Raw genomic sequence first — 27,616 nt, 5'->3', positions numbered from 1 at the left:
CACCAGCATCTAAATACTCTTTAACACACACATTCCTCCACCAGCATCTAAATACTCTTTAACACACATTCCTCCACCTGCAGCTAAATGATCTTTAACATACACATTCCTCCACCAGGAACTAAATAATCTTTAACAAACACATTCCTCCACCAGCATCTAAATAATCTTTCTCAAACACATTGCTCCACCTACAGCTAAATAATCTTCAACACACACATTCATCCACCTGCAGCTAGATGATCTTTATCAAACACATTCTTCCACCTGCAGATAATGATCTTTATCAAACACATTCCTCCTCCAGCATCTAAATAATCTTTAACACACACATTCCTCCAGCTGCAGCTCAATAATCTTAATCAAACACATGACTCCACCAGCATCTAAATAATCTTTAGCAAACACATTCATCCACCTGCATCTAAATAATCTTTAACACCCACATTCCTCCACCTGAAGGTAAATAATCTCTAACACACACATTCCTCCACCTGCAGCGAAATGATCTTTATCAAACACATTCCTCCTCCAGCATCTAAATAGTCTTTAACAAACACATTCATCCACCTACAGCTAAATGATCTTTATCAAGCACATTCCTCCACCAGCATCTAAATAATCTTTATCAAACACATTCATCCACCTGCATCTAAATACTCTTTAACACCCACATTCCTCCAGCTGCAGCTCAATAATCTTAATCAAACACATTCCTCCACCAGCAGCTAAATGATCTTTAACACACACATTCATCCACCTGCAGCTAAATACTCTTTAACTCACACATTTATCCTCCCGCAGCTAAATGAACTTCATCAAACACATTCATCCACCAGCATCTAAATACTCTTTAACACCCACATTCCTCCAGCTGCAGCTCAATAATCTTTATCTAACACATTCCTCCACCAGCAGCTAAATACTCTTTAACACACACATTCCTCAACCTGCAGCTAAATGATCTTTAACATACACATTCCTCCACCAGGAACTAAATAATCTTTAACAAACACATTCATCCACCAGCATCTAAATAATCTTTCTCAAACACATTCCTCCACCTACAGCTAAATGATCTTCAACACACACATTCATCCACCTGCAGCTAGATGATCTTTATCAAACACATTCATCCACCTGCAGCTAGATGATCTTTATCAAACACATTCTTCCACCTGCAGATAATGATCTTTATCAAACACATTCATCCACCTGCATCTACATACTCTTTAACATACACATTCCTCCACCTGCAGGTAAATACTCTTTAACACACACATTCATCCACCTGCAGGTAAATACTCTTTAACACACACATTCATACACCTGCAGCTAAATACTCTTTAACACGCACATTCCTCCACCAGCATCTTAATACTCTTTAACACACACATTCATTCACCTGCAGCTAAAAGACCTTTATCAAACACATCGCTCCACCAGCATCTAAATAATCTTTAGCATACACATTCCTCCACCTGCAGCTAAATGATCTTTAACACACACATTCCTCCACCAGCAACTAAATAATCTTTAACACACACATTCATCCACCTGCACCTAAATGATCTTTAACACACACATTCATCCACCTGCAGGTGAATAATCTTTAACACACACATTCATCCACCTGCAGGTAGTGATCTTTATCTAACACATGACTCCACCAGCATCTAAATAATCTTTAACACACATTCCTCCACCTGCAGGTAAATAATCTTTATCCTACATATTCCTTCACCAGCATCTCAATAATCTTGAACACACATTCATCCACCTGCAGGTGAATAATCTTTAACACACACATTCATCCACCTGCAGGTAATGATCTTTATCAAACACATGACTCCACCAGCATCTAAATAATCTTTAACACACAGATTCATCCACCTGCAGGTAAATAATCTTTATCACACATACTTCTTCACCAGCATCTCAATAATCTTTAACACACACATTCCTCCACCTGCAGCTAAATGATCTTTATCAAACACATGACTCCACCAGCATGTCATAGATCAGCGAGGTTTACTGTACTACTGCTACTGGTTATACTTCTGGCTACTTCAAAGCGAAGCTATTCTTCGAAATTCAGGTATCTCAAGGTCCCCGATAAGCTCTCTTTATCACAAGAGCGTGCTTGGTCCTTTGCTACTCAGTGGCGCATATAGATGAATCGTGGTTTAACACAAACATCGCTCGTCTAGAGGCGCAGTGGCAAACAAAATCTAACTATTTCAGCTAGCAACCTCAGCTTCTAAATTATTTTAACCTGTGAGCCCCGACCTAATTTCTCCCAATTATCTACTCCAAAGTGTGAGTAGAGGGTATAGTGTGCGTGTGTGTGTGAGTGTTGAAAGTACTTAAATGTCACGAGCGGACGGGCTTGCGTCTACACGGTTTGGGGGCTGTTGCGCATGCGCATGATTTCAGTTGAGACGTGGGATTGAGAAACAGTTTAGTAGAAGATGTCTTACCTTGTGACACATGACTCGGCCTGCTACCCGTGGATGCCAACGGTGAAGTTGACCAGGGTTTATTTAGCTGTATTTACTGTAAGAGTAGATTAAAATATACGTACCACCGTGCTCTAACACATGCCAACAAGTGTGCTGTGAAGAAGAAAGTGTCCTTCCAGATTCGCTCCTGTACATGTCACAGCAAAGTGCAAGAATAAAACTCCATGGTAGGGTCGGGGAGACTGACAGTTTCACTTCTGCCATCAGACGAATAAGACATCTTCTTTCAACATGAAGAGAGCTCTTATAGAATATACCAAGATAAATTTTCGCCGAGTTTAACGAGACCAAGTCAAAGTCGAGAAAACCACACCAGAGGAAAACAAGGGCACCAAAGAGGACACCGATGAAGAAGAGACAGGTTGCAACCAAGCAGAAGGGCCAAATGACTCTACTAAAAATACAACCTGTGAAAATTCAACATGTGTCGGAGATGAAGGCTGTGGTGGAACGGGCACTAGCTGCCTTGAAGCGTAAACATGCTGCCTTAAACTATCACATGGATGATGGGTATAACAGAAAGCTTCAGACCTTCTAATCACATACCGTATGCCACCTGTTCGGACTGTGAGAAAATATTTTCAATGAGAGACGTCATGTTACGACACAGAAGAAATAAACATAACCTTAAGACATCTCAGCTACACCACTCTCCACCGCCGCCGCAAGTCCACTCGCCGTTACAAGTCCAACCACTACCACCCCCGTCGCAATGCCCGCCGCCGCAAGTCCACTCGTCGTCGCTTGATATTCAAGAGCTCATTCAACTTCCTGATTCCCTCCAATGTGCTGGTGGTCGGACCTAGTGGCTGCGGAAAGTCTGTGTTTACCTTTCATCTGCTACGACATGGCTTGATCCATCCCCTGCCAATCCGCATTGTTTTGGTGTTTTATTCAGTGGCAGCCATTACATCAACACATCCGCGAACAGTTGCCTCATGTGATGTTTGTGAAAGGAATTCCCTACGATATATTGGACGAGGATTACTTTGATGCTCGTCAATGGAGCGATTTAATGTTGGATGATTTCCTCGCAGAAGCAAAGCATGACAAGCGTATCTCTCGGCTCTTTACTCAAACCTTCCATCACAAAAATGTCATGGGGCTCCGTTCACGAAGCAACCTTAACTAAGGTTAACCTTAACTCCCATTCTTTAACATTGCACCAAGTTTACCATAGTGACCTATGATCACCTTAGTGCTTTGGGAAATGAGGCCCTGATCTTGCTTCTGATACAAAACCTGTTTCCGAGTGGCAAACAATCGAGAGACATGCTTGAACGCTCATTATGTCACCCTATTTCATTCCCCCATAGATAAACAACAAATCAAAGTTTTAACCCGATAATTTTCCCCGAAAATATGGATCACTTTATGGCCATGTATGAAAAGGTTGCTGACCTTTGGACAACTCACCATCGATTACATCACAGCTTTGTTTTAACCATTTTTAGTTTTAATAAATAGATCATGAACGATTTCCTTCTTTAGGTTTCCTGTCCATTAAGATGTGTCGATTTGAATGGTTATTCAATGATATAGAAGAACAAGGTCACAAGTTTTACGTATTGCTTATTTTATCATCATCATTAAAAAAAATGGTGGGTTTTAGCAAAATTCTATAAATATATTTTCCTTGAGATACCTGAATTTCTAAGAATACCTTCATTTCGATAGTCTTGATCTGATCTACTTGATTTTCACACATTATTATAGGCATTCATTAACCGAGCTGACCGATGACTTATATAGCATTCATCTGCATATTCATGAGTTTTCTTATCTTATCATCGTCATAGCTATGATTCGTTCACCACCTCGCGCTGACCGATGACGTCCGGCATTCATATTACATGTTCATGAGTTTCCATGCATATTCACTAAGGTCACGTGATTTGGATGAGCTAGTCAACATATAGCTACGATTCATTAACCTCGCTGACCTATGGCCAGTAGCAGTAGTACAGTAAACCTCGCTGACCTATGACATCCTGCGTTCATTTACATATTCATGAGTTTTCATGCCTTTTCACTATGGTCACGTGATTTTGATGAGCCAATCAACATATAGCTACGATTCATATAACCTCACTGACCTATGACTTCATGCATTCATTTGCTCTTTTCATGAGCTTTTCTTCATCTTACTGTCGTCATAGCTACGACTCATTAACCTCGCCGACCTATGACGTCATGCATTCATTTGCATATTAATACGATTCATGTATATTAATCACCTCCGGGTCCCTCCGACAAAAGGAGGGTCACACGATCCATTACATACTACTGACTGGTCATTCTGGTCAATATAATAAACACGTGAAACTCCAGGTTAGAATCTTAGGCGACTAACGGGATCGGTAGGTCAGACTCGCAGACGTGGTTGACACGTCATCGTATCACAACTGCGTAGATGCTCCTGAAGTCACGATGCTCATGATGTTGATCACTTGATTGTCAGGTCCAGACTCTAATATTTACAACCCGCCGCAATAGTGTGAGGGCGACGTTAAACAACAAACACAATAAATAAAACATAATTAGGAGATAAACCTACTGTGTTGGAAAATCAGAGGTATATATCAAATTATAATAGCCATGAATTTAATTTAAAACCGAACGCGGGTCGTGCATTTTAATTAAAAACTTTAGAGCTATTATAATTTCGTTGTAGATATCTCCATTCCACCATAACCGCGTTATTAAGATTTAAAGTAATACATAGTGTGTTGGAAAATCAGAGGTATATAACGTGATTATATACCTCTGAATGACTTTAATTAACCAATCACAATCCAGTATTTACTGAAGTCATGGTAGAATGATTTACTCAACAAACGTAAGGATAGTCCTTTAAAGCATCTAGCCATGGTCTCCCATGACTGCACACAGCACATTTGTGTTCGATGTAAATACTTACACTATAAACATAATAGTTCTTTGAAAAGCTGACGCAGATCAGGTGACAAAGTTGTCATACGTTTTTTAACTCGTGAAGATCCGGGTTACAATTGATCTTTAGCAACCTATGCTTGTGGTAAGAGGCGACTAACGGGATCGGGTGGCCAGGCTCATTGACTTGGTTGACACATCATCGTATCTCAATTACGTAGATCGATGCTCATGCTGTTGATCACTGGATTGTCTCGTCCTGACTCGATTATTTACAGACCGCCGCCATATGACTGGAATATTGCTGAGTGTGGTGTACAACTAAAGTCACCCACTCACTCACAGGTTTCGAATCCCAGATTAAAGTTGTAGGTTTGTCAGCACAATATCTGTACTCGCGGGTTTCACCAAATACACTTGCGTCATTTAGGGATCTCCTCAGACATCAAGCTATCACGCCTTGATACAGCCTAAATACTACTCAAGATACTACATTAAGTCACTTACAGAACACGGTTGGCAAAACAGGGAACCGAGCTCTAGTTACACTGAAAACACAATAAGTGAATCTTCTAATTGCATCGCTCGTAGCACTACGGTGCCTGCCAAACTCGCAGATGTTTCCGAATGTTTAAAAAAAGTGATTCAGTTGCCATGAACCTGTGAGTGAGTGAGTGAGTGATGATGATAGGATACTTATATAGCGCACATATCCACGCAACTAGTACATGCTCAAGGCGCTTGAGTGTTCCCTTGATCAACGGATGTATTTTTTTCTGATATTCTTTTAACCAACTCAACTCCCTGGGAAGTATTCAACTCATGCAGCCTGTTAGGCGCAGCGAGTTATCACACAGCCTTATCCTCACTGGGTACCCATTTGTAGCTGGGTGAATTGTGACATATTGTCACACTATTTTGTCCAAAGATACTGCACGTTACTATACCCGCAAGTAGGTGAGTGAGTGAGTGAGTGAGTATGTTTTACGCAGCTTTCAGCTACATTCCAGCAACATCACGACACGGGACATCAGAAACGGGCTTCACACATTGTACCCATGTGGGGACTCGAACCCGGGTCTTCGGCGTGACGGGCGTACGCTTTAACCACTTGGCTACCCCACCGCTCCTGAGCCTGTGAAGGAGAGTAGGGAACAAAAAATTGATCAGAAGACAGATCAGGTGGAATAGGATGTAACGATTGTCTGTCTATCTGCCTGTGGCTGGGTGGGTGCTTGTAATGATTGTTTTACAGTTACAAGTGTACGCTTCTAACGAGGTTACATGCGAGTTGCTGCACCTGGAATATATAAACAAGACTAAATATATATATCGAACATATAGATGTCCGAAAGCTTGCGTAACACCTCCAAATCATCATCCTATTGGGTGAAGAGTTTAACGAATATTCGACATTTCGATGTGAATATTGGGAAACAAAATAAGCCGTAATATACTCCGTTTGACTGACATGTTCACAAAATGTCCGAATTCATTGGTCGATCAGTCAAGAGATGTGCGCCACAGCTGTGTGAGCGCCGGCAGAATCAATTACGGTATTCCAGACACATTAATATCTCGCCATTAGACCGCAGAGGCGGTACCACATCCAAGGGTAACCATCTATCCACGTCCAGACATATACTCTCACCAGTAGACCATGGAGGCGGTACGACCTCCAGACACATACTCTCACCAGTAGACCATGGAGGCGGTACGACCTCCAGACACATACTCTCACTAGTAGACCATGGAGGCGGTACGACCTCCAGACACACTCTTTATCCAGTAGACCATGGAGGCGGTACGACCTCCAGACACCTACTCTCACTAGTAGTCCATGGAGGCGGTACGACCTCCAGACACACTCTTTATCCAGTAGACCATGGAGGCGGTACGACCTCCAGACACATACTCTCACCAGTAGACCATGGAGGCGGTACGACCTCCAGACACATACTCTCACCAGTAGCCCATGGAGGCGGTACGACCTCCAGACACATACTCTCACTAGTAGACCATGGAGGCGGTACGACCTCCAGACACCTACTCTCACCAGTAGACCATGGAGGTGTTACGACCTCCAGACACACTCTTTATCCAGTAGACCATGGAGGCGGTACGACCTCCAGACACCTACTCTCACCAGTAGACCATGGAGGCGGTACAACCTCCAGACACCTACTCTCACCAGTAGACCATGGAGGCGGTACGACCTCCAGACACCTACTCTCACCAGTAGACCATGGAGGCGGTACGACCTCCAGACACCTACTCTCACCAGTAGACCATGGAGGCGGTACGACCTCCAGACACATACTCTCACCAGTAGACCATGGAGGCGGTACGACCTCCAGACACATACTCTCACCAGTAGACCATGGAGGAGGTACAACCTCCAGACACCTACTCTCACCAGTAGACCATGGAGGCGGTACGACCTCCAGACACCTACTCTCACCAGTAGACCATGGAGGCGGTACGACCTCCAGACACACTCTTTATCAAGTAGACCATGGAGGCGGTACGACCTCCAGACACATACTCTCACCAGTAGACCATGGAGGCGGTACAACCTCCAGACACACTCTTTATCCAGTAGACCATGGAGGCGGTACGACCTCCAGACACATACTCTCACCAGTAGATCATGGAGGCGGTACAACCTCCAGACAACTACTCTCACCAGTAGACCATGGAGGCGGTACGACCTCCAGACACCTACTCTCACCAGTACACCATGGAGGCGGTACGACCTCCAGACACACTCTATTTCCAGTAGACCATGGAGGCGGTACGACCTCCAGACACATACTCTCACCAGTAGACTATGGAGGCGGTACGACCTCCAGACACCTACTCTCACCAGTAGACCATGGAGGCGGTACGACCTCCAGACACCTACTCTCACCAGTAGACCATGGAGGCGGTACAACCTCCAGACACCTACTCTCACCAGTAGACCATGGAGGCGGTACGACCTCCAGACACCTACTCTCACCAGTAGACCATGGAGGCGGTACGACCTCCAGACACACTCTTTATCCAGTAGACCATGGAGGCGGTACGACCTCCAGACACATACTCTCACCAGTAGACCATGGAGGCGGTACAACCTCCAGACACCTACTCTCACCAGTAGACCATGGAGGCGGTACGACCTCCAGACACCTACTCTCACCAGTAGACCATGGATGCGGTACGACCTCCAGACACACTCTTTATCCAGTAGACCATGGAGGCGGTACGACCTCCAGACACATACTCTCACTAGTAGACCATGGAGGCGGTACGACCTCCAGACAAACTCTTTATCCAGTAGACCATGGAGGCGGTACGACCTCCAGACACCTACTCTCACTAGTAGACCATGGAGGCGGTACGACCTCCAGACACACTCTTTATCCAGTAGACCATGGAGGCGGTACGACCTCCAGACACATACTCTCACCAGTAGACCATGGAGGCGGTACGACCTCCAGACACATACTCTCACCAGTAGACCATGGAGGCGGTACGACCTCCAGACACATACTCTCACTAGTAGACCATGGAGGCGGTACGACCTCCAGACACCTACTCTCACCAGTAGACCATGGAGGTGTTACGACCTCCAGACACACTCTTTATCCAGTAGACCATGGCGGCGGTACGACCTCCAGACACCTACTCTCACCAGTAGACCATGGAGGCGGTACAACCTCCAGGCACCTACTCTCACCAGTAGACCATGGAGGCGGTACGACCTCCAGACACATACTCTCACCAGTAGACCATGGAGGCGGTACGACCTCCAGACACATACTCTCACTAGTAGACCATGGAGGCGGAACGACCTCCAGACACCTACTCTCACCAGTAGACCATGGAGGCGGTACAACCTCCAGACACACACTCTCACCAGTAGACCATGGAGGCGGTACGACCTCCAGATACATACTCTCACCAGTAGACCATGGAGGTGGTACGACCTCCAGACACATACTCTCACCAGTAGACCATGGAGGCGGTACGACCTCCGGACACACTCTTTATCCAGTAGACCATAGAGGTGGTACGACCTCCAGACACCTACTCTCACCAGTAGACCATGGAGGCGGTACAACCTCCAGACACCTACTCTCACCAGTAGACCATGGAGGTGGTACGACCTCCAGACACATACTCTCACCAGTAGACCATGGAGGCGGTACGACCTCCAGACACACTCTATATCCAGTAGACCATGGAGGCGATACGACCTCCAGACACATACTCTAGCCTGTAGTCCACGGATGCTTTACGGCCTCCAAGCACATACTTTAGCCAGATAACCACGGAGGTGGTACGACCTCCAGACACATACTCTAGCCTGTAGTCCACGGAGTCTTTACGACCTCCAAGCACATACTTTAGCCAGAAAACCACGGAGGCGGTACGACCTCCAGACACATACTCTAGCCAGTAGACCATGGAGTCTTTACGACCTCCAAGCACATACTTTAGCCAGATAACCACGGAGGCGGTACGACCTCCAGACACATACTCTAGCCAGAAAACCATGGAGGCGGTACAACCTCCAGACACCTACTCTCACCAGTAGACCATGGAGGCGGTACGACCTCCAGACACCTACTCTCACCAGTAGACCACGGAGGCGGTACGACCTCCAGACACACTCTTTATCCAGTAGACCATGGAGGCGGTACGACCTCCAGACACATACTCTCACCAGTAGACCATGGAGGCGGTACAACCTCCAGACACACTCTTTATCCAGTAGACCATGGAGGCGGTACGACCTCCAGACACATACTCTCACCAGTAGATCATGGAGGCGGTACAACCTCCAGACAACTACTCTCACCAGTAGACCATGGAGGCGGTACGACCTCCAGACACCTACTTTCACCAGTAGACCATGGAGGCGGTACGACCTCCAGACACACTCTATATCCAGTAGACCATGGAGGCGGAACGACCTCCAGACACATACTCTCACCAGTAGACTATGGAGGCGGTACGACCTCCAGACACCTACTCTCACTCAGTAGACCATGGAGGCGGTACAACCTCCAGACACCTACTCTCACCAGTAGACCATGGAGGCGGTACGACCTCCAGACACCCTCTCACCAGTAGACCATGGAAGCGGTACGACCTCCAGACACACTCTTTATCCAGTAGACCATGGAGGCGGTACGACCTCCAGACACATACTCTCACCAGTAGACCATGGAGGCGGTACGACCTCCAGACACACTCTTTATCCAGTAGACCATGGAGGCGGTACGACCTCCAGACACCTACTTTCACCAGTAGACCATGGAGGCGGTACGACCTCCAGACACACTCTATATCCAGTAGACCATGGAGGCGGAACGACCTCCAGACACATACTCTCACCAGTAGACTATGGAGGCGGTACGACCTCCAGACACCTACTCTCACCAGTAGACCATGGAGGCGGTACAACCTCCAGACACCTACTCTCACCAGTAGACCATGGAGGCGGTACGACCTCCAGACACCTACTCTCACCAGTAGACCATGGAAGCGGTACGACCTCCAGACACACTCTTTATCCAGTAGACCATGGAGGCGGTACGACCTCCAGACACATACTCTCACTAGTAGACCATGGAGGCGGTACGACCTCCAGACACACTCTTTATCCAGTAGACCATGGAGGCGGTACGACCTCCAGACACCTACTCTCACTAGTAGACCATGGAGGCGGTACGACCTCCAGACACACTCTTTATCCAGTAGACCATGGAGGCGGTACGACCTCCAGACACATACTCTCACCAGTAGACCATGGAGGCGGTACGACCTCCAGACACATACTCTCACCAGTAGACCATGGAGGCGGTACGACCTCCAGACACATACTCTCACTAGTAGACCATGGAGGCGGTACGACCTCCAGACACCTACTCTCACCAGTAGACCATGGAGGTGTTACGACCTCCAGACACACTCTTTATCCAGTAGACCATGGAGGCGGTACGACCTCCAGACACCTACTCTCACCAGTAGACCATGGAGGCGGTACAACCTCCAGGCACCTACTCTCACCAGTAGACCATGGAGGCGGTACGACCTCCAGACACATACTCTCACCAGTAGACCATGGAGGCGGTACGACCTCCAGACACATACTCTCACTAGTAGACCATGGAGGCGGTACGACCTCCAGACACCTACTCTCACCAGTAGACCATGGAGGCGGTACGACCTCCAGACACACTCTCTCACCAGTAGACCATGGATGCGGTACGACCTCCAGACACACTCTTTATCCAGTAGACCATGGAGGCGGTACGACCTCCAGACACATACTCTCACCAGTAGACCATGGAGGCGGTACAACCTCCAGACACCTACTCTCACCAGTAGACCATGGAGGCGGTACGACCTCCAGACACCTACTCTCACCAGTAGACCATGGAGGCGGTACAACCTCCAGACACCTACTCTCACCAGTAGACCATGGAGGCGGTACGACCTCCAGACACATACTCTCACCAGTAGACCATGGAGGCGGTACGACCTCCAGACACCTACTCTCACCAGTAGACCATGGAGGCGGTACGACCTCCAGACACATACTCTCACCAGTAGACCATGGAGGCGGTACGACCTCCGGACACACTCTTTATCCAGTAGACCATAAAGGTGGTACGACCTCCAGACACCTACTCTCACCAGTAGACCATGGAGGCGGTACAACCTCCAGACACCTACTCTCACCAGTAGACCATGGAGGTGGTACGACCTCCAGACACATACTCTCTCACCAGTAGACCATGGAGGCGGTACGACCTCCAGACACACTCTATATCCAGTAGACCATGGAGGCGATACGACCTCCAGACACATACTCTAGCCTGTAGTCCACGGAGTCTTTACGGCCTCCAAGCACATACTTTAGCCAGATAACCACGGAGGTGGTACGACCTCCAGACACATACTCTAGCCTGTAGTCCACGGAGTCTTTACGACCTCCAAGCACATACTTTAGCCAGAAAACCACGGAGGCGGTACGACCTCCAGACACATACTCTAGCCAGTAGACCATGGAGTCTTTACGACCTCCAAGCACATACTTTAGCCAGATAACCACGGAGGCGGTACGACCTCCAGACACATACTCTAGCCAGAAAACCACGGAGGCGGTACGACCTCCAAGCACATACTCTAGCCAGAAAACCACGGAGGCGGTATGACCTCCAAGCACATACTCTAGCCAGAAAACCACGGAGGCGGTACAACCTCCAGACACACACTCTCACCAGTAAACCATGGAGGCGGTACGACCTCCAGATACATACTCTCACCAGTAGACCATGGAGGTGGTACGACCTCCAGACACACTCTTTATCCAGTAGACCATGGAGGCGGTACGACCTCCAGACACCTACTCTCACCAGTAGACCATGGAGGTGGTACGACCTCCAGACACATACTCTCACCAGTAGACCATGGAGGCGGTACGACCTCCAGACACACTCTATATCCAGTAGACCATGGAGGCGATACGACCTCCAGACACATACTCTAGCCTGTAGTCCACGGAGTCTTTACGGCCTCCAAGCACATACTTTAGCCAGATAACCACGGAGGTGGTACGACCTCCAGACACCTACTCTCACCAGTAGACCATGGAGGCGGTACGACCTCCAGACACATACTCTCACCAGTAGACCATGGAGGTGTTACGACCTCCAGACACATACCCTCACCAGTAGACCATGGAGGCGGTACGACCTCCAGACACACACTCTCACCAGTAGACCATGGAGGCGGTACAACCTCCAGACACACACTCTCACCAGTAGACCATGGAGGCGGTACGACCTCCAGATACATACTCTCACCAGTAGACCATGGAGGTGGTACGACCTCCAGACACATACTCTCACCAGTAGACCATGGAGGCGGTACGACCTCCGGACACACTCTTTATCCAGTAGACCATAAAGGTGGTACGACCTCCAGACACCTACTCTCACCAGTAGACCATGGAGGCGGTACAACCTCCAGACACCTACTCTCACCAGTAGACCATGGAGGTGGTACGACCTCCAGACACATACTCTCACCAGTAGACCATGGAGGCGGTACGACCTCCAGACACACTCTATATCCAGTAGACCATGGAGGCGATACGACCTCCAGACACATACTCTAGCCTGTAGTCCACGGAGTCTTTACGGCCTCCAAGCACATACTTTAGCCAGATAACCACGGAGGTGGTACGACCTCCAGACACATACTCTAGCCTGTAGTCCACGGAGTCTTTACGACCTCCAAGCACATACTTTAGCCAGAAAACCACGGAGGCGGTACGACCTCCAGACACATACTCTAGCCAGTAGACCATGGAGTCTTTACGACCTCCAAGCACATACTTTAGCCAGATAACCACGGAGGCGGTACGACCTCCAGACACATACTCTAGCCAGAAAACCACGGAGGCGGTACGACCTCCAAGCACATACTCTAGCCAGAAAACCACGGAGGCGGTATGACCTCCAAGCACATACTCTAGCCAGAAAACCACGGAGGCGGTACAACCTCCAGACACACACTCTCACCAGTAAACCATGGAGGCGGTACGACCTCCAGATACATACTCTCACCAGTAGACCATGGAGGTGGTACGACCTCCAGACACATACTCTCACCAGTAGACCATGGAGGCGGTACAACCTCCAGACACCTACTCTCACCAGTAGACCATGGAGGTGGTACGACCTCCAGACACATACTCTCACCAGTAGACCATGGAGGCGGTACGACCTCCAGACACACTCTATATCCAGTAGACCATGGAGGCGATACGACCTCCAGACACATACTCTAGCCTGTAGTCCACGGAGTCTTTACGGCCTCCAAGCACATACTTTAGCCAGATAACCACGGAGGTGGTACGACCTCCAGACACATACTCTAGCCTGTAGTCCACGGAGTCTTTACGACCTCCAAGCACATACTTTAGCCAGAAAACCACGGAGGCGGTACGACCTCCAGACACATACTCTAGCCAGTAGACCATGGAGTCTTTACGACCTCCAAGCACATACTTTAGCCAGAAAACCACGGAGGCGGTACGACCTCCAGACACATACTCTAGCCAGTAGTCCACGGAGTCTTTACGACCTCCAAGCACATACTCTAGCCAGAAAACCACGGAGGCGGTACGACCTCCAAGCACATACTCTAGCCAGAAAACCACGGAGGCGGTACGACCTCCAGACACATACTCTAGCCAGAAAACCACGGAGGCGGTACGACCTCCAAGCACATACTCTAGCCAGAAAACCACGGAGGCGGTACGACCTCCAAGCACATACTCTAGCCAGAAAACCACGGAGGCGGTATGACCTCCAAGCACATACTCTAGCCAGAAAACCACGGAGGCGGTATGACCTCCAAGCACATACTCTAGCCAGAAAACCACGGAGGCGGTATGACCTCCAAGCACATACTCTAGCACACACACACATATGTGACTTAAACTAGTGGTGTTCGATTTAGAATCCATACGTTTATAGTGCTGTCAATTTGCAGCTGTGTTGCATGCTATAAGTTGTTGCAGCAAGTCTCACTGTGAGAACGCACTTGAATGAGTGAGTGAGTTTAGTTTTACGCCGCACTCAGCAATATTCCAGCTATATGGCGGCGGTCTGTAAATAATCGAGTTTGGACCAGACAACCCAGTGATCAACAGCACGAGCATCGATCTGCGCACAAACCGAAACATGAGTTTCATTAACCTATTCAGACAATGACCTACTTTTCAGCCGATCCGAATTTTCTCGTGTGAAAGTGAAAATAGACATCACAGACAACTATGGTTACATTGAATTCCAATTCCTTGATTCATACGAAAATGGTATTTACAAATGAATTTTAATTGTAAACTTTAATAACATCGTATTTCTATATTTTATGGCGAGGTGTAGGCAGCATGACCTTAACTAAAACGTCACAGACTGCCCCTGTTTGATGAGGTCGTAAAATTATTCACAATGCACCTGGCTCACTGGTTACACCTGTTATGTGTTTTTGCGCTTATTCAGTGTAGTTATGTAACGTACAATGTGATTGACATAAAGTCAATTCCGTACCAGACCGCCAACCTTTTCTAGCGGCAGAGCCTCGTTTTGAGATTTCCACGATTTCCAGAGGCGTGTTCAGAACCGCGGGCGCCCGCGCGATTGCCCCCCTGCGAGCGCTCGCATCGGCCCTGAACGGACGCGAGCGCTTGGCTACAATAAACCATTCGTGACCTACTCGTGTTGTTCCGGGACAAGCTGAATAGCTTCTTTATTATATTCTTAAGGGTGAAATACTGTAAATATTGGTGAAAATAAAAATGGTATTGTCATTTTCACTGAGTAGAATATCACTTTTGTCTAGAACTACGAAACGCGAACTACGAAATCGATGTCTCGATCAGTTATAAACAATGATCAAAATAAAATAAATGGAATATTTTGTTCATGTTGTCAATGGTTACGCAACTTGTGAACATATCAACTTTTTCAGACCACTCGATGACATATACATGTTATTTGACAACATTAACAAAATATCCTCCATGTCTTCTTTTTGGAGGTTACGGAATGGGGCGAGTGGTAACGAATGACATTGAACATGATCGCCATCTTGGTTCGCTTGGCGAGGCAGCTGTGAGAATGGTTCGCGTGCTGACTGACTGAGTTTAGTTTTACGCCGCTTTTAGCAATATTCCAGCAATATCACGGCGGGGGACACCAGAAATGGGCTTAACACATTGTGTCCATGTGGGGAATCGAACCCGGGTCTTCGGCGTGACGAGCCAACGCTTTAACCACTAGGCTACCCCACCGCCCCATGTGATATAATGAGACATCGTCGTCCTACCGCAACAAATATCAAGATCAAGTCAAGATTAGTTCAGTTTCCGAAGACAAAAGCGCCTCAATTTAAGACATCAACAGTAACATTGGTACCAAGTGTTTTAAACTTTCGAATGTCATAATATACGTTACAAAATTAATCAAAAACTCTTTTGTAATATTAGTATATATTTCAGTATTTATTCGGCGGCTCGCTCTCCCCGCGTTTTGATGTTGGAACGCTTGTTTAGAATTTTCGTGTTCATTGGTTTGGGGTGTCAAATTCATGAACGCAATACATCTTGCTCTCAGTGAAAGATTTGATTTCGGTGACCTCAGTTCTAAAGCGAAATACGAGTGGCGAACAGGTCAAGGATATTAAGCGAGGTAGAGTTGAAATATGTCCTGGATGGGTGAGGATGCATTTTTCGTTTTTGTATTTTTGACGGGTTTTTTTTGTTATGTTGATTGTTTTAGATGATGCAGCAGCAATCAAGTACCAACGTCGTTGTTGTTGGCGGCGTTGCTCCTGCGCAGCAAACTGATATGGTTCAGCAGAGAGAGTAAGTACTTATAGTATAGTATAATTAATGTCACATTCACCCCGTGTCTATAGCTCTCGTAATAGCGAGTGAGTGTTGGGGTGAATGAGTTGGATGAGTGAGTGAGTGAGTGAGTGAGTGAGTTGGGTTTAACGCTGATTTGGGCAATGTTTCGGTTACTAGTATATGACGACATATAAGCTTGATAAATCTTTCATCGACAAATTTCTACAATGATATTTTGCTAGGCCCCTTGACTAATTACAAACATACAGAGTGCTTATTGTGAAATCGTCAATATATATTTCATATATGTATAGATTTTTTAAACATGCTCTGTTTTCGTCTTACCACCGGGCATGTCCTACTTTGAAACTTAGCCAGTGCTGTTTATGACGTGGGATATTCACTAACCCTTAATTAATTTTGTTGTCGCTTTTCCTGAACTTAAAAACAAAATATTCTTTTGCAATAGTCAGACATCACAACAAGAATTCACAGAGTCAATAAAAGCAATGGCTAGATATATATTTAGTCTTTGACATTATGTTCCCTTGGAAGGTGTCCGGGATAGCCAAGTGGTTAAAGAGTCTGCTCGTCACGTTGAAGAGTGAGTGAGTGAGTTTAGTTTTACGCCACACTCAGCAATATTCCAGCTATATGGCGGCGGTCTGTAAATAATCGAGCCTGGACCTACAAATCAAGTGATCAACGGCATGAGCATCGATATACACAATTAGGATACGATGACAATGTGTCCACCAAGTCAGCAAGCCTGACTACCCCATCCCGTTAGTCGCGTCTTACGACAAGCATGTGTTACTGAAGATCAATTCTAACCCGGATCGTCACGGGTTTGAAACGTATGAAAATAGCTTAACGTAAACCGTGAAATACACTTAACACATGTATCGCAAATTAATTCGTAATGGGCCAGATTTCTCAATACGCGTATGTTGGTATGCTTTTATCCATATAGAAAGTGAGTTTGTTTTCTTAGCGAAATTCAAAGAATATTCCGTCAGGGACAAAACCAGAATTGAGCTTGACACACATTTCCGGTGTAACACACTAGCGGTAACATGCATCCGCTTGTTGAAAAGTGTCTGAATTTTTTCTGAATATGTAATACGTATCCCCTGTATGTCTGTATGTCTTACTTCCAAATGCCTACTCTACACATGTGAAGGTCCCCCAGGTATTTATTAGTAGACAATGAGTTGCCTGGATTTAGGATTACGATTTGTCGATCATGCCAATTATAAACTGTAAAATATGCGAACATTTGCAACATTGATGCCCAGGGAAGCTTATGTTACTGCTTTTCTTCCAGGACCGTCAACCACTGTCTTCACGGCGGTATTTCCTTATTTTTCCCACCCTGGCTATTTGTCTGGATTGGCCTGGTAAGTGAGGGTTTATCTCTCTCTCTCTCTCTCTCCCTCTCCCTCTCCCTCTCTCTCTCTCTCTCTCTCTCTCTCTCTCTCTCTCTCTCTCTCTCTCTCTCTCTCTCTCTCTCTCTCTCTCTCTCTCTCTCTCTCTCTCTCTCTCTCTCTCTCTCTCTCTCTCTCTCTCTCTCTCTCTCTCTCTCTCTCTCTCTCTCTCTCCATACACACGTGTCATTTGGGTACAGGCTACTGTGCCTTTTATACACGTGTCTTGTGGAAACAGTGTCATTTGCGCCTACAGGTCACTGTACCTTCATACACACGTGTCATTTGGGTACAGGTCATTGTGCCTACATACACTGTGTTCATACACACAGGTCATTTGCCTACACGTGTCATTGTACCTTCATTCACACACGTGTCATTTGGATACAGGCTGTGTGCCTTCATACACAGGTCATTGCGCCTACAGGTCACTGTGCCTTCATACACACGTGTCATTTGGGTACAGGCCATTGCGCCTACAGGTCACTGTACCTTCATACACACGTGTCATGTGGATACAGGCTATTGCGCCTACAGGTCACTTGCGCCTGGTCACCCTTCACGTGTCATGTGGATACAGGCTATTGCGCCTACGTGTCATGTGGATTCACAGGCGTATGTGGATACAGGCTATTGCGCCTACAGGTCACTGTGCCTTCATACACACGTGTCATTTAGGTACAGGCTTTTGCGCCTACAGGTGGCCGTGACTTCATACACACGTGTCACTTGGGTACAGGCTATTGCGCCTACAGGTCACTGTGCCTTCATACACACGTGTCATGTGGATACAGGCTATTGCGCCTACAGGTCACTGTGCCTTCATACACACGTGTCATTTGGGTACAGGGCACTGTGCCTTCATACACACGTGTCATTTGGGTACAGCTCATTGTGCCTTCATACACGTGTCATGTGGAAACAGGCCATTGCGCCTACAGGTCACTGTACCTTCGTACACACGTGTCATGTGGATTCAGGCTATTGCGCCTACAGGTCACTTTGCCTTCACACACGTGTCATGTGGATAGAGGCTATTGCGCCTACAGGTCACTGTGCCTTCATACACACGTGTCATTTAGGTACAGGCTTTTGCGCCTACAGGTGGCCGTGACTTCATACACACGTGTCATTTGGGTACAGGCTATTGCGCCTACAGGTCACTGTGCCTTCATACACACGTGTCATGTGGATACAGGCTATTGCGCCTACAGGTCACTGTGCCTTCATACACACGTGTCATTTGGGTACAGGGCACTGTGCCTTCATACACACGTGTCATTTGGGTACAGCTCATTGTGCCTTCATACACGTGTCATGTGGAAACAGGCCATTGCGCCTACAGGTCACTGTACCTTCGTACACACGTGTCATTTGGGTACAGGCTATTGCGCCTACAGGTCACTGTGCCTTCATACACGTGTCATGTGGATACAGGCTATTGTGCCTACAGGTCACTGTGCCTTCACACACGTGTCATGTGGATAGAGGCTATTGCGCCTACAGGTCACTGTGCCTTCATACACACGTGTCATTTAGGTACATGCTTTTGCGCCTACAGGTAGCCGTGACTTCATACACACGTGTCATTTGGGTACAGGCTATTGCGCCTACAGGTCACTGTGCCTTCATACACGTGTCATGTGGATACAGGCTATTGCGCCTACAGGTCACTGTGCCTTCACACACGTGTCATGTGGATACAGGCTATTGCGCCTACAGGTCACTGTGCCTTCATACACACGTGTCATTTAGGTACAGGCTTTTGCGCCTACAGGTGGCCGTGACTTCATACGCACGTGTCATTTGGGTACAGGCTATTGCGCCTACAGGTCACTGTGCCTTCATACACGTGTCATGTGGATACAGGCTATTGCGCCTACAGGTCACTGTGCCTTCATACACGTGTCATGTGGATACAGGCTATTGCGCCTACAGGTCACTGTGCCTTCATACACACGTCATTTGGGTACAGCCTATTGTGCCTAAAGGGTGACATTACACCCTATTCACGCACAACCTACCTATTTTAGTTATGTGTTATGTGGCGTCATGCTCTGCTGTTTTCAATGGACATGATATTCGAGTAACAATAAGTTTTCTTATTTTCTCTTTTCAGTGTATCTATTACGGCTACTAGACAACAGGCGTCAACATGGCAGCCGCTGGCTGTGATGGGCTAGACGTTTTGCATGATACCTGAAAGGAGTATATGTGATCACATAACACTCCTATATAACGTCTAACTACAAACTGTCACTTTAAGGCAGACAGCGTATACAGAACATCACTCTTGTCTTCAGCTGATGGCTAGAAAACTAACTGTAACAAAACAAAGGAACTGAAATCCCAACTATTTACTTTTTGTCTTTAAAACTCCATTATCTGTGCAAATGTTAGATGCCTGTATTTGCACAAGTTCTTTTTGTACGCTTCATTGCTTAATGTTGAGTCGCTGCTTGACAGAAAATACTTCTTCTGTTTTTGGTTTCAGTCCGATTACATTATTAAGTACGGTGCATTTGACTTATAGTCCGCACTCTCCATCTTGATTTCGATATGTGATCCCTAACATCAGTTAACATATATAATGGATCACCCAACATCGTGCAATGAGTAAACATGTTTGAAACAGATGAGGCTAAAAAGAAATTATGTTTATACATATTGATTTGAAACATATGTATATATGACACCAAGGCTTGCAATTCCCCATGATCTCTCCCCCGTACCACAAAGCGTTACGCATATTAACATGCCCGGGCCCCCTTTGCTCAAAGCAAGTGTAGCGTTACGATCAACGTATAACTACGACCGTTCGTTGAACTGGCCAGGGACCTTTTCACGGTTTATGCCCTCTGTGGCATTCGACAAATTAATTGAAAGAGACCGTAGCGCTAAGATCGCCGTAACTCCCAATATGACTGTCAATCGTCTTAACGCTAAGATCATTTTAGGGAACTTGGCCTAGATTTTCGAAGCTCTCTTTGCGCAAAGTTAAGATAGTCGTAAGTGCTAAGATCATTTTAGGGAACTGGGCCTAGATTTTCGAAGCTCTCTTCGCGCAAAGTTAAGATAGTCGTAAGTGCAAAGATCATTTTAGGGAACTTGACCTAGATTTTCGAAGCTCTCTTAGCGTTAAGATAGTCGTAAGTGCTAAGATCATTTTAGGGAACTGGGCCTAGATTTTCCAAGCTCTCTTAGCGCTAAGATAGTCGTAAGTGCCATTCATTAACATTAACTTAAGACTATCTTAGCGCTAAAAGAGCTTCGAAAATCTAGGCCCTGGGCCTAGATTTTCGAAGCTCTCTTAGCGTTAAGATAGTCGTAAGTGCTAAGATCATTTTAGGGAACTGCGTCCAGATTTTCGAAGCTCTCTTAGCGTTAAGATAGTCGTAAGTGCTAAGATCGTTTCACAAAGCTATCGTAGCTCTAAGATGATCGTAACTCCCATATTATAACATAGACTACCGGCAGTCGTAGCGCTACGATCGCTAGATTTTCGAAGCTCTCTTAGCGTTGAGATAGTCATAAGTCAATGTTAATGTATGGCTCTTACGACTATCTTACCGCTAAGAGTTTCGAAAATCTAGGCCCTGGGTCCCATTTCACAAAACGATCATAGCGCTAAGATGACCATAACTCCCATACAGTTCTTTCAGTGCAATTAATGTGTGTACGCCAGTTGATGTGGTTACCTGAGTTGCTGTTTGAGAGTGATTGGTTTCTCCGACGACGGAATTCTCTCATCGTAGTTAAATCCCTTAGACCAAGATCCTATCATAAAACGTGTTTTGTTTTTTTGTATAACGTATCCGAGGTCCTGAATTTTTTATAACCGTATTTGTTCAATTGTCTAGGTCACCGAAAATCACTAATCCCTACTGCATCCCGTAATCGTGCTCGGAATGTAGTCAAGCTAGAAGCCGGATTAGCGCGATTATGAGCCTTTAACAAGGAATGTTCCTGTGATCGTAGACTTCACTTAAGCGGTAAACGTCTCAGATCGGCTTGACGTTTGTCATTGTCTCCTACCTTACGTAGACATACCCTTATATAACTGAAATATTGTTTATCTATTGATCGCACTTGTCGGAATAACCCTTAACTCAGCGGAAAATGGGTACCCGGTGGGATAAGTCATGTGACTTTTAACCTTCTAGCGCCTCAGACAGCTTGGGTTATCCGGGGTAATAATAATCAGATTGTGTGTTAGCGCTTTGAGCAGGTGCCTTGTACATATTAAAGCCGCATTACAGATTCACAATTATTATAATAATAATCATGATTAACATCAATCATGTTTTATCAGTTGGTACCGTTATGTATTTTGATGGTAAGATATTTCTCTTTATCATACTGGTGTTACTCACACAGGTGTTTCAAACAATTGTTATAGTACAGGTGTATGAATATTTGTTATCGTAATGTCATCATCCTGGCAAGCAAAGATGTGTCGGTCGGTAAAACACAAATACATTAGTTTTATTATTTTTAATATTCCACAAGAATGTTTATAAGAAATAAACATGTTCTTTTACTCTCTTAACAGAGTTGTCGTCGGTTGTGTTGTTTTTAATTCACGAGTTACTTACGGACCCAATATCACATGGGAATCGGAGAACCTTTTCCTTCGTACATAATCAATGGCGCAATACCTGGAGAAATATACCTCAGCTCCTAATTCAAAATTTGGTGTGAATTAAGTATCGCAATAGAAATAACATTTTTGGAATGGATTATCATGGAAAATTCTGTTGATTTACAAAGACTTCTTTCTTGAACACAATATTCTATCCCGGTAATTTAGTTCCAAAACTGATGTTACACGTGAAGGTCCGTGTTAGAATATCCTTCAGTAATACCATGCTTGTCGTAAGAGGCGACTAACGGGATCGGGTGGTCAAGCTCGCTGACTTGGTTGACACATGTCCTCGGTTCCCAATCGATGTTCATGCCGTTGATCACTGGATTGTCTGGGCTTGCTTCGACCACAGCCCCGTTTTGTGCGGACACATCGTCATCCATTTGTGTCAAGATCGTTTAGTTACGAGTCAAAATCGGGTTTCAATCAACTTGCAGAAATAACAATAAAGAATTGGTAGGTTTCATGATTGGTGCTCGATAGGCCAAACATCGATGATTATGTTTACATTAAGTTATAATCGATTACATGCGATGGTAGTGTAGCGATCCGCAAAGCAAATGGGTGGGGTATACTGAAGTGTCCGGCCTTGTCATAATGACTGAGTGACTGAGTTTGGTTTTACGCCGCTTTTAGCAATATTCCAGCAACATCACGGCGGGGGACACCAGAAATGGGCTTCATACATTGTACCCATGTGGGGATTCGAACCCGGGTCTTCGGCGTGACGAGCCAACGCTTTAACCACTAGGCTACCCCACCGCCCCTTGTCATAATGAAGTGTACTGTGTAGCATTTCGAGTCGGGGGTCATCCCCCCCAAAAAAATTATTTTAAAAAATAATAATAATAAAGAAATGAATCTTTAATCGTCTCAAAGACACGAGGGCCTGTGGTACAGTGAGTTGAATATCCGGGTTAGAATTGGTCTATAGATTTATGCCTGTCATAAGAAGCGACTAACGGGATAGGGTGGTCATGCTCGCTGACTTGGTTGACACATGTCATGGTGCACCGACTGCGTAGATCGATGCTCATGCTGTTGATCACTGGAATGTCTGGTCCAGAGTTATATTTACAGACAGCTGCTATATAGCTGGAATAATGCTGAGTGTGGCGTTAAACAAGAAACAAATATACAAAACATGGGTTGTTAGGGAAAACGGAGAACTACGTGTAATTATATACGACAATGAACCGATGTGATTACGTGGTACTGTGTAAAATGGATAGACAACATTGTTTATAGCTACGAGTGAGTGAGTGAGTTTAGTTTTACGTCGCACTCAGCAATATTCCAGCTATATGGCGGCGGTCGGTAAATAATCGAGTCTGGACCAGACAATCCAGTGATCAACAGCATGAGCAGCGTTGTGTAATCAATGTTTTGACTTGTTGGGAACCGATGACATGTGTCAACCAAGTCAGCAAGCCTGACCACCCGATCCCGTTAGTCGCCTCAACGAGGCTACGGTGGCACACGTGTGACCAAATGATGGGGCGCTAACCCACCTAACCATAGACCCCCTGTCAGAACTAATACACATTACAGTCGCAAAACGAGTCAAATAAACAACAACATGATATAATGTTATGAAAAATGCAAACATCACTTTCCACGCTACATGTCTGGTCCGGAAGTCACCACCAAGCGCCCTCTGGTTGCCTGTGAAGGGCGATAATCCAAAGTGTATGGAAGCCCAGTACAGACAAAACTGATGTCGCACATCAACTGAACACAGGAGTCATATTGACGAAACAAGGAGAAGAAATCAAAAATGTTTAATGAATCCAGACATGTAACAAGTCAGTGTACACATCACTGTAGAGTTAACCAATTGAAGTGGCAAAAAATACGTATGGTTGAAACGATAACTTTGTGGTGGTTGAGGGTCGCGTGCTGTTGGGGGTGGCATGCTGTTGGGGGTGGGTGGAAAGGACCATGTACATAAATATGGGTAGGAGGTGGGGTTTGGGAGGTGGGGTTTGGGGGGTGGTCATCACATGCGACAAGATATACAGTGACAATGACATCACAAAAATCAACTGCAGTAGGATCATCACTCAGCCAGGATTTGAGTGAACATACAAAGACCATTTCTGGACTATATAGACAGACAGACGTATGAGGCTGATCTTGCCACCAACATATTGTCAAAATTGTCAGACAAACTCATTACACTGTTTTCTGCACTTCTTGGTAATGACGTACACCATCTATCCCAGAAAAACAAACTACTGTTTGTGCGCAGTATAGAAAATCTATGCAGCATCAGTACATCAAGTATCATAACACCTGTGGCCTTCCTACTGAACCTACTGTGCTATTTCTCCAGGGGGAGCAAGACAATAACTAGCCTCATACATGCAATGACACCTGGTGGGTCATATAGCACCATCAGAAACTGGCTGGAAGTTGGTACCCTCATCCCCAACGAGTGCCCTCAAAATACAGATATAGTGGTTGTATTTGATAACAACCGAGTAATACAGAGGAGCTGGCGAATCACGATCAATTATAAGACAAAGCAGAGTGTCATAACCAATGTGACGTACATTTCAAATCCTGTCACTAACATACAAACCAATCCCGAACTGTCACCCTACCTACATTCTCTTCCCACGGAGGTTACTTGTCATATCTTCCTACGAACCTCTGTTCTAATACGGCCATATTTCCCGGTTCTCGTAAAATCCCCTAGCGGCAAAAGATCGCAAAACGAATTATCTCCCTTCTTTCTATCCAATCAGAACACGTGTCACATCGACTTAGATTCAACTTGACTAACACAAGCAAATGTGGGGCCACAAATATCCCCCATCTGCCGGGGACTTGTGTTGATGTTACACACAAGACGTTTAATGGCTAGCTTGCCCGTTGTCAACGAGGGCGATGGAGACGCCACTGATCCGCCATAACATGACTGAGTTCTGTCTAGAAGAAACGTTTGCGCATCGCGCAGGGGAAGAGGTTTAGTTTTCTCGAAGCATACGGAAATTACCGAGGCCTTGCGAATGATCACTTTTGAAACAACGTCGCTGATTGCACAACTAAATCTGATTGCCTCCAATCACCAGTCTTGAACGCTCACACCATGAAAGGGCTGTATTAGAACAGAGTTTACGTAGGAAGATATGACAGGAGTAACCTCTGTGGGAAGAGAATGCCCTATCTATGGCTGTCATACTTTTCATGGCCGTCATACGATGCATTGTTGAAAGATTACATGGAAGCAGACAACATGATCAATCATCTGTTCGATGAATTTGTTGAATCACGACTACACACCTTAGTTGAAGCACAGATACAGACAGCGGAAGGCACCTATATGGATAAGTTAGATTCTGACACCCAATTTGTGCTTCCGCAATCAACTAAAACATCTGCTGATCCATACAGTTTTCTACCTCATAATCACCCTCAACCACCACCTAAAATGTCCCTTGGAGATCCAATCATGTGCAATCCAAACAGCTATGATAGTTTACGAACAATCCTCACCACCATTCAGGAAACGACAGCACTGGGGACAGTACGTCAATGGATAGGCCTGGTGTGTGATGGATCCCCTTACAGTCTGCTGTCCAAGATGTTAAGTACCTGGTTCATCTGTCCACGATGCCAGTCCGAAATACACACTGGGCCAGCTGCTTTTGCTAAACACTTGCAACAGGTGCACAACAGTAATCTAACAGATGCCGAACTGAAACAACATCTCATGTTCAAACATTTCCTCCTCATACCTGGCCCGGGACATATTGAACTGAATTTTAACTAAAGCTATCTTCAAACTACTATGGATACCATACATCAAGCACATTGCCCTTCTGTGCGGGTTCAGAACACCACATGCCCTTTCCTACGCCCAATCAGCAGCAAATCACCGTAAATCATGGATGTTCATCATCTACATGTATGGAACACTTGATGAGCTCCTTCTGCCATATGTACGTGCCTGTTTGAGCAGCCATAGCTCACCAAGTGCTCAACATCTAAGGAGATGGATGTCTGAAGTTAAGAACCCAAAACACAGGTTTGTATGGGATGTTCTAAGGACCTTCGTCTTCCCGATCTTTACATACCGCTCCTCTGTCAGACGCAACTCTACTAGATACATGTTGGCCTCGCGGTCTGTGGCATCCACTATATTTTATGGCTTAAACTGCAGAACATACCAGGACATAGTTTTGAAGGATGACATCCTCCGACACTCAGGTCATCAGGATATTCATGATTTCATACATGCAACCGAAGTCATCAGTGCGTCGGGACATGTCAGTAGAGGGGAGGGTGCGGATTTCATCCTCGAAGCCAGGAACCGTCGGGTGAAAATGTGGATGCCACCAGGTGTCCCAACAGAACATTCGTGGAGGAGGAGTTGCAGGAACCTGGATAAGCTTGAAAAGGTATAATGACATCAGTATCTGCACGTATGCACAATAAGACAAAAAACATAAACCAACTGAAATGTTTATTAATATAAAGCACATTTGTACACAACTGACTCTCTTCACATTCGCTCACAGTGACATGCTTGATGATTTCATGTATGATTCATGATAATGCACATGAAGGATGGCATGATGAACTAACATTTATACTTAATGGGAATGTCATGATTATGTGAAGGACAATAGAATGATTGCGGCTGTAAATGACGTTTTGATGATATGTGAACCCCCATACATGAACAATGAGCCCAATATCAACA

The 27,616-nt window shown here is 45.8% G+C and overlaps 1 protein-coding gene and 1 long non-coding RNA gene across 3 annotated transcripts in view; one reads left to right on the top strand and one right to left on the bottom strand.

The window, feature by feature from the left end:
• Positions 1–21,139, top strand: part of LOC124257745 (postacrosomal sheath WW domain-binding protein-like) — a 132,169-nt gene extending 111,030 nt beyond the window's left edge. For both annotated transcript variants that reach the window (XM_046691880.1, XM_046691881.1), the window contains exons 3-5: positions 16,763–16,848; positions 18,161–18,233; positions 20,380–21,139. In XM_046691880.1, the coding sequence (XP_046547836.1) occupies positions 16,763–16,848; positions 18,161–18,233; positions 20,380–20,400 (180 nt within the window). In that variant the 3' untranslated portion in view covers positions 20,401–21,139. The remainder of the gene's footprint in view (positions 1–16,762; positions 16,849–18,160; positions 18,234–20,379) is intronic.
• A 107-nt stretch (positions 21,140–21,246) lies between these two features.
• LOC124257746 lies at positions 21,247–21,473 on the bottom strand. The gene is made up of 2 exons (XR_006893351.1): positions 21,374–21,473; positions 21,247–21,300 (listed from the first exon to the last, which is right to left on the bottom strand). It is a non-coding gene; the product is annotated as an uncharacterized LOC124257746 (long non-coding RNA).
• Positions 21,474–27,616: the final 6,143 nt, after the last annotated feature.

Source organism: Haliotis rubra, unplaced genomic scaffold (assembly GCF_003918875.1).
Source record: "Haliotis rubra isolate DU_JTF1 unplaced genomic scaffold, ASM391887v1 Scf670, whole genome shotgun sequence".
Taxonomy (NCBI): Eukaryota; Metazoa; Mollusca; class Gastropoda; order Lepetellida; family Haliotidae; genus Haliotis; species Haliotis rubra.
Note: the sequence above shows the minus strand (reverse complement) of the source record. Positions and strands in the feature narration are given on the sequence as shown.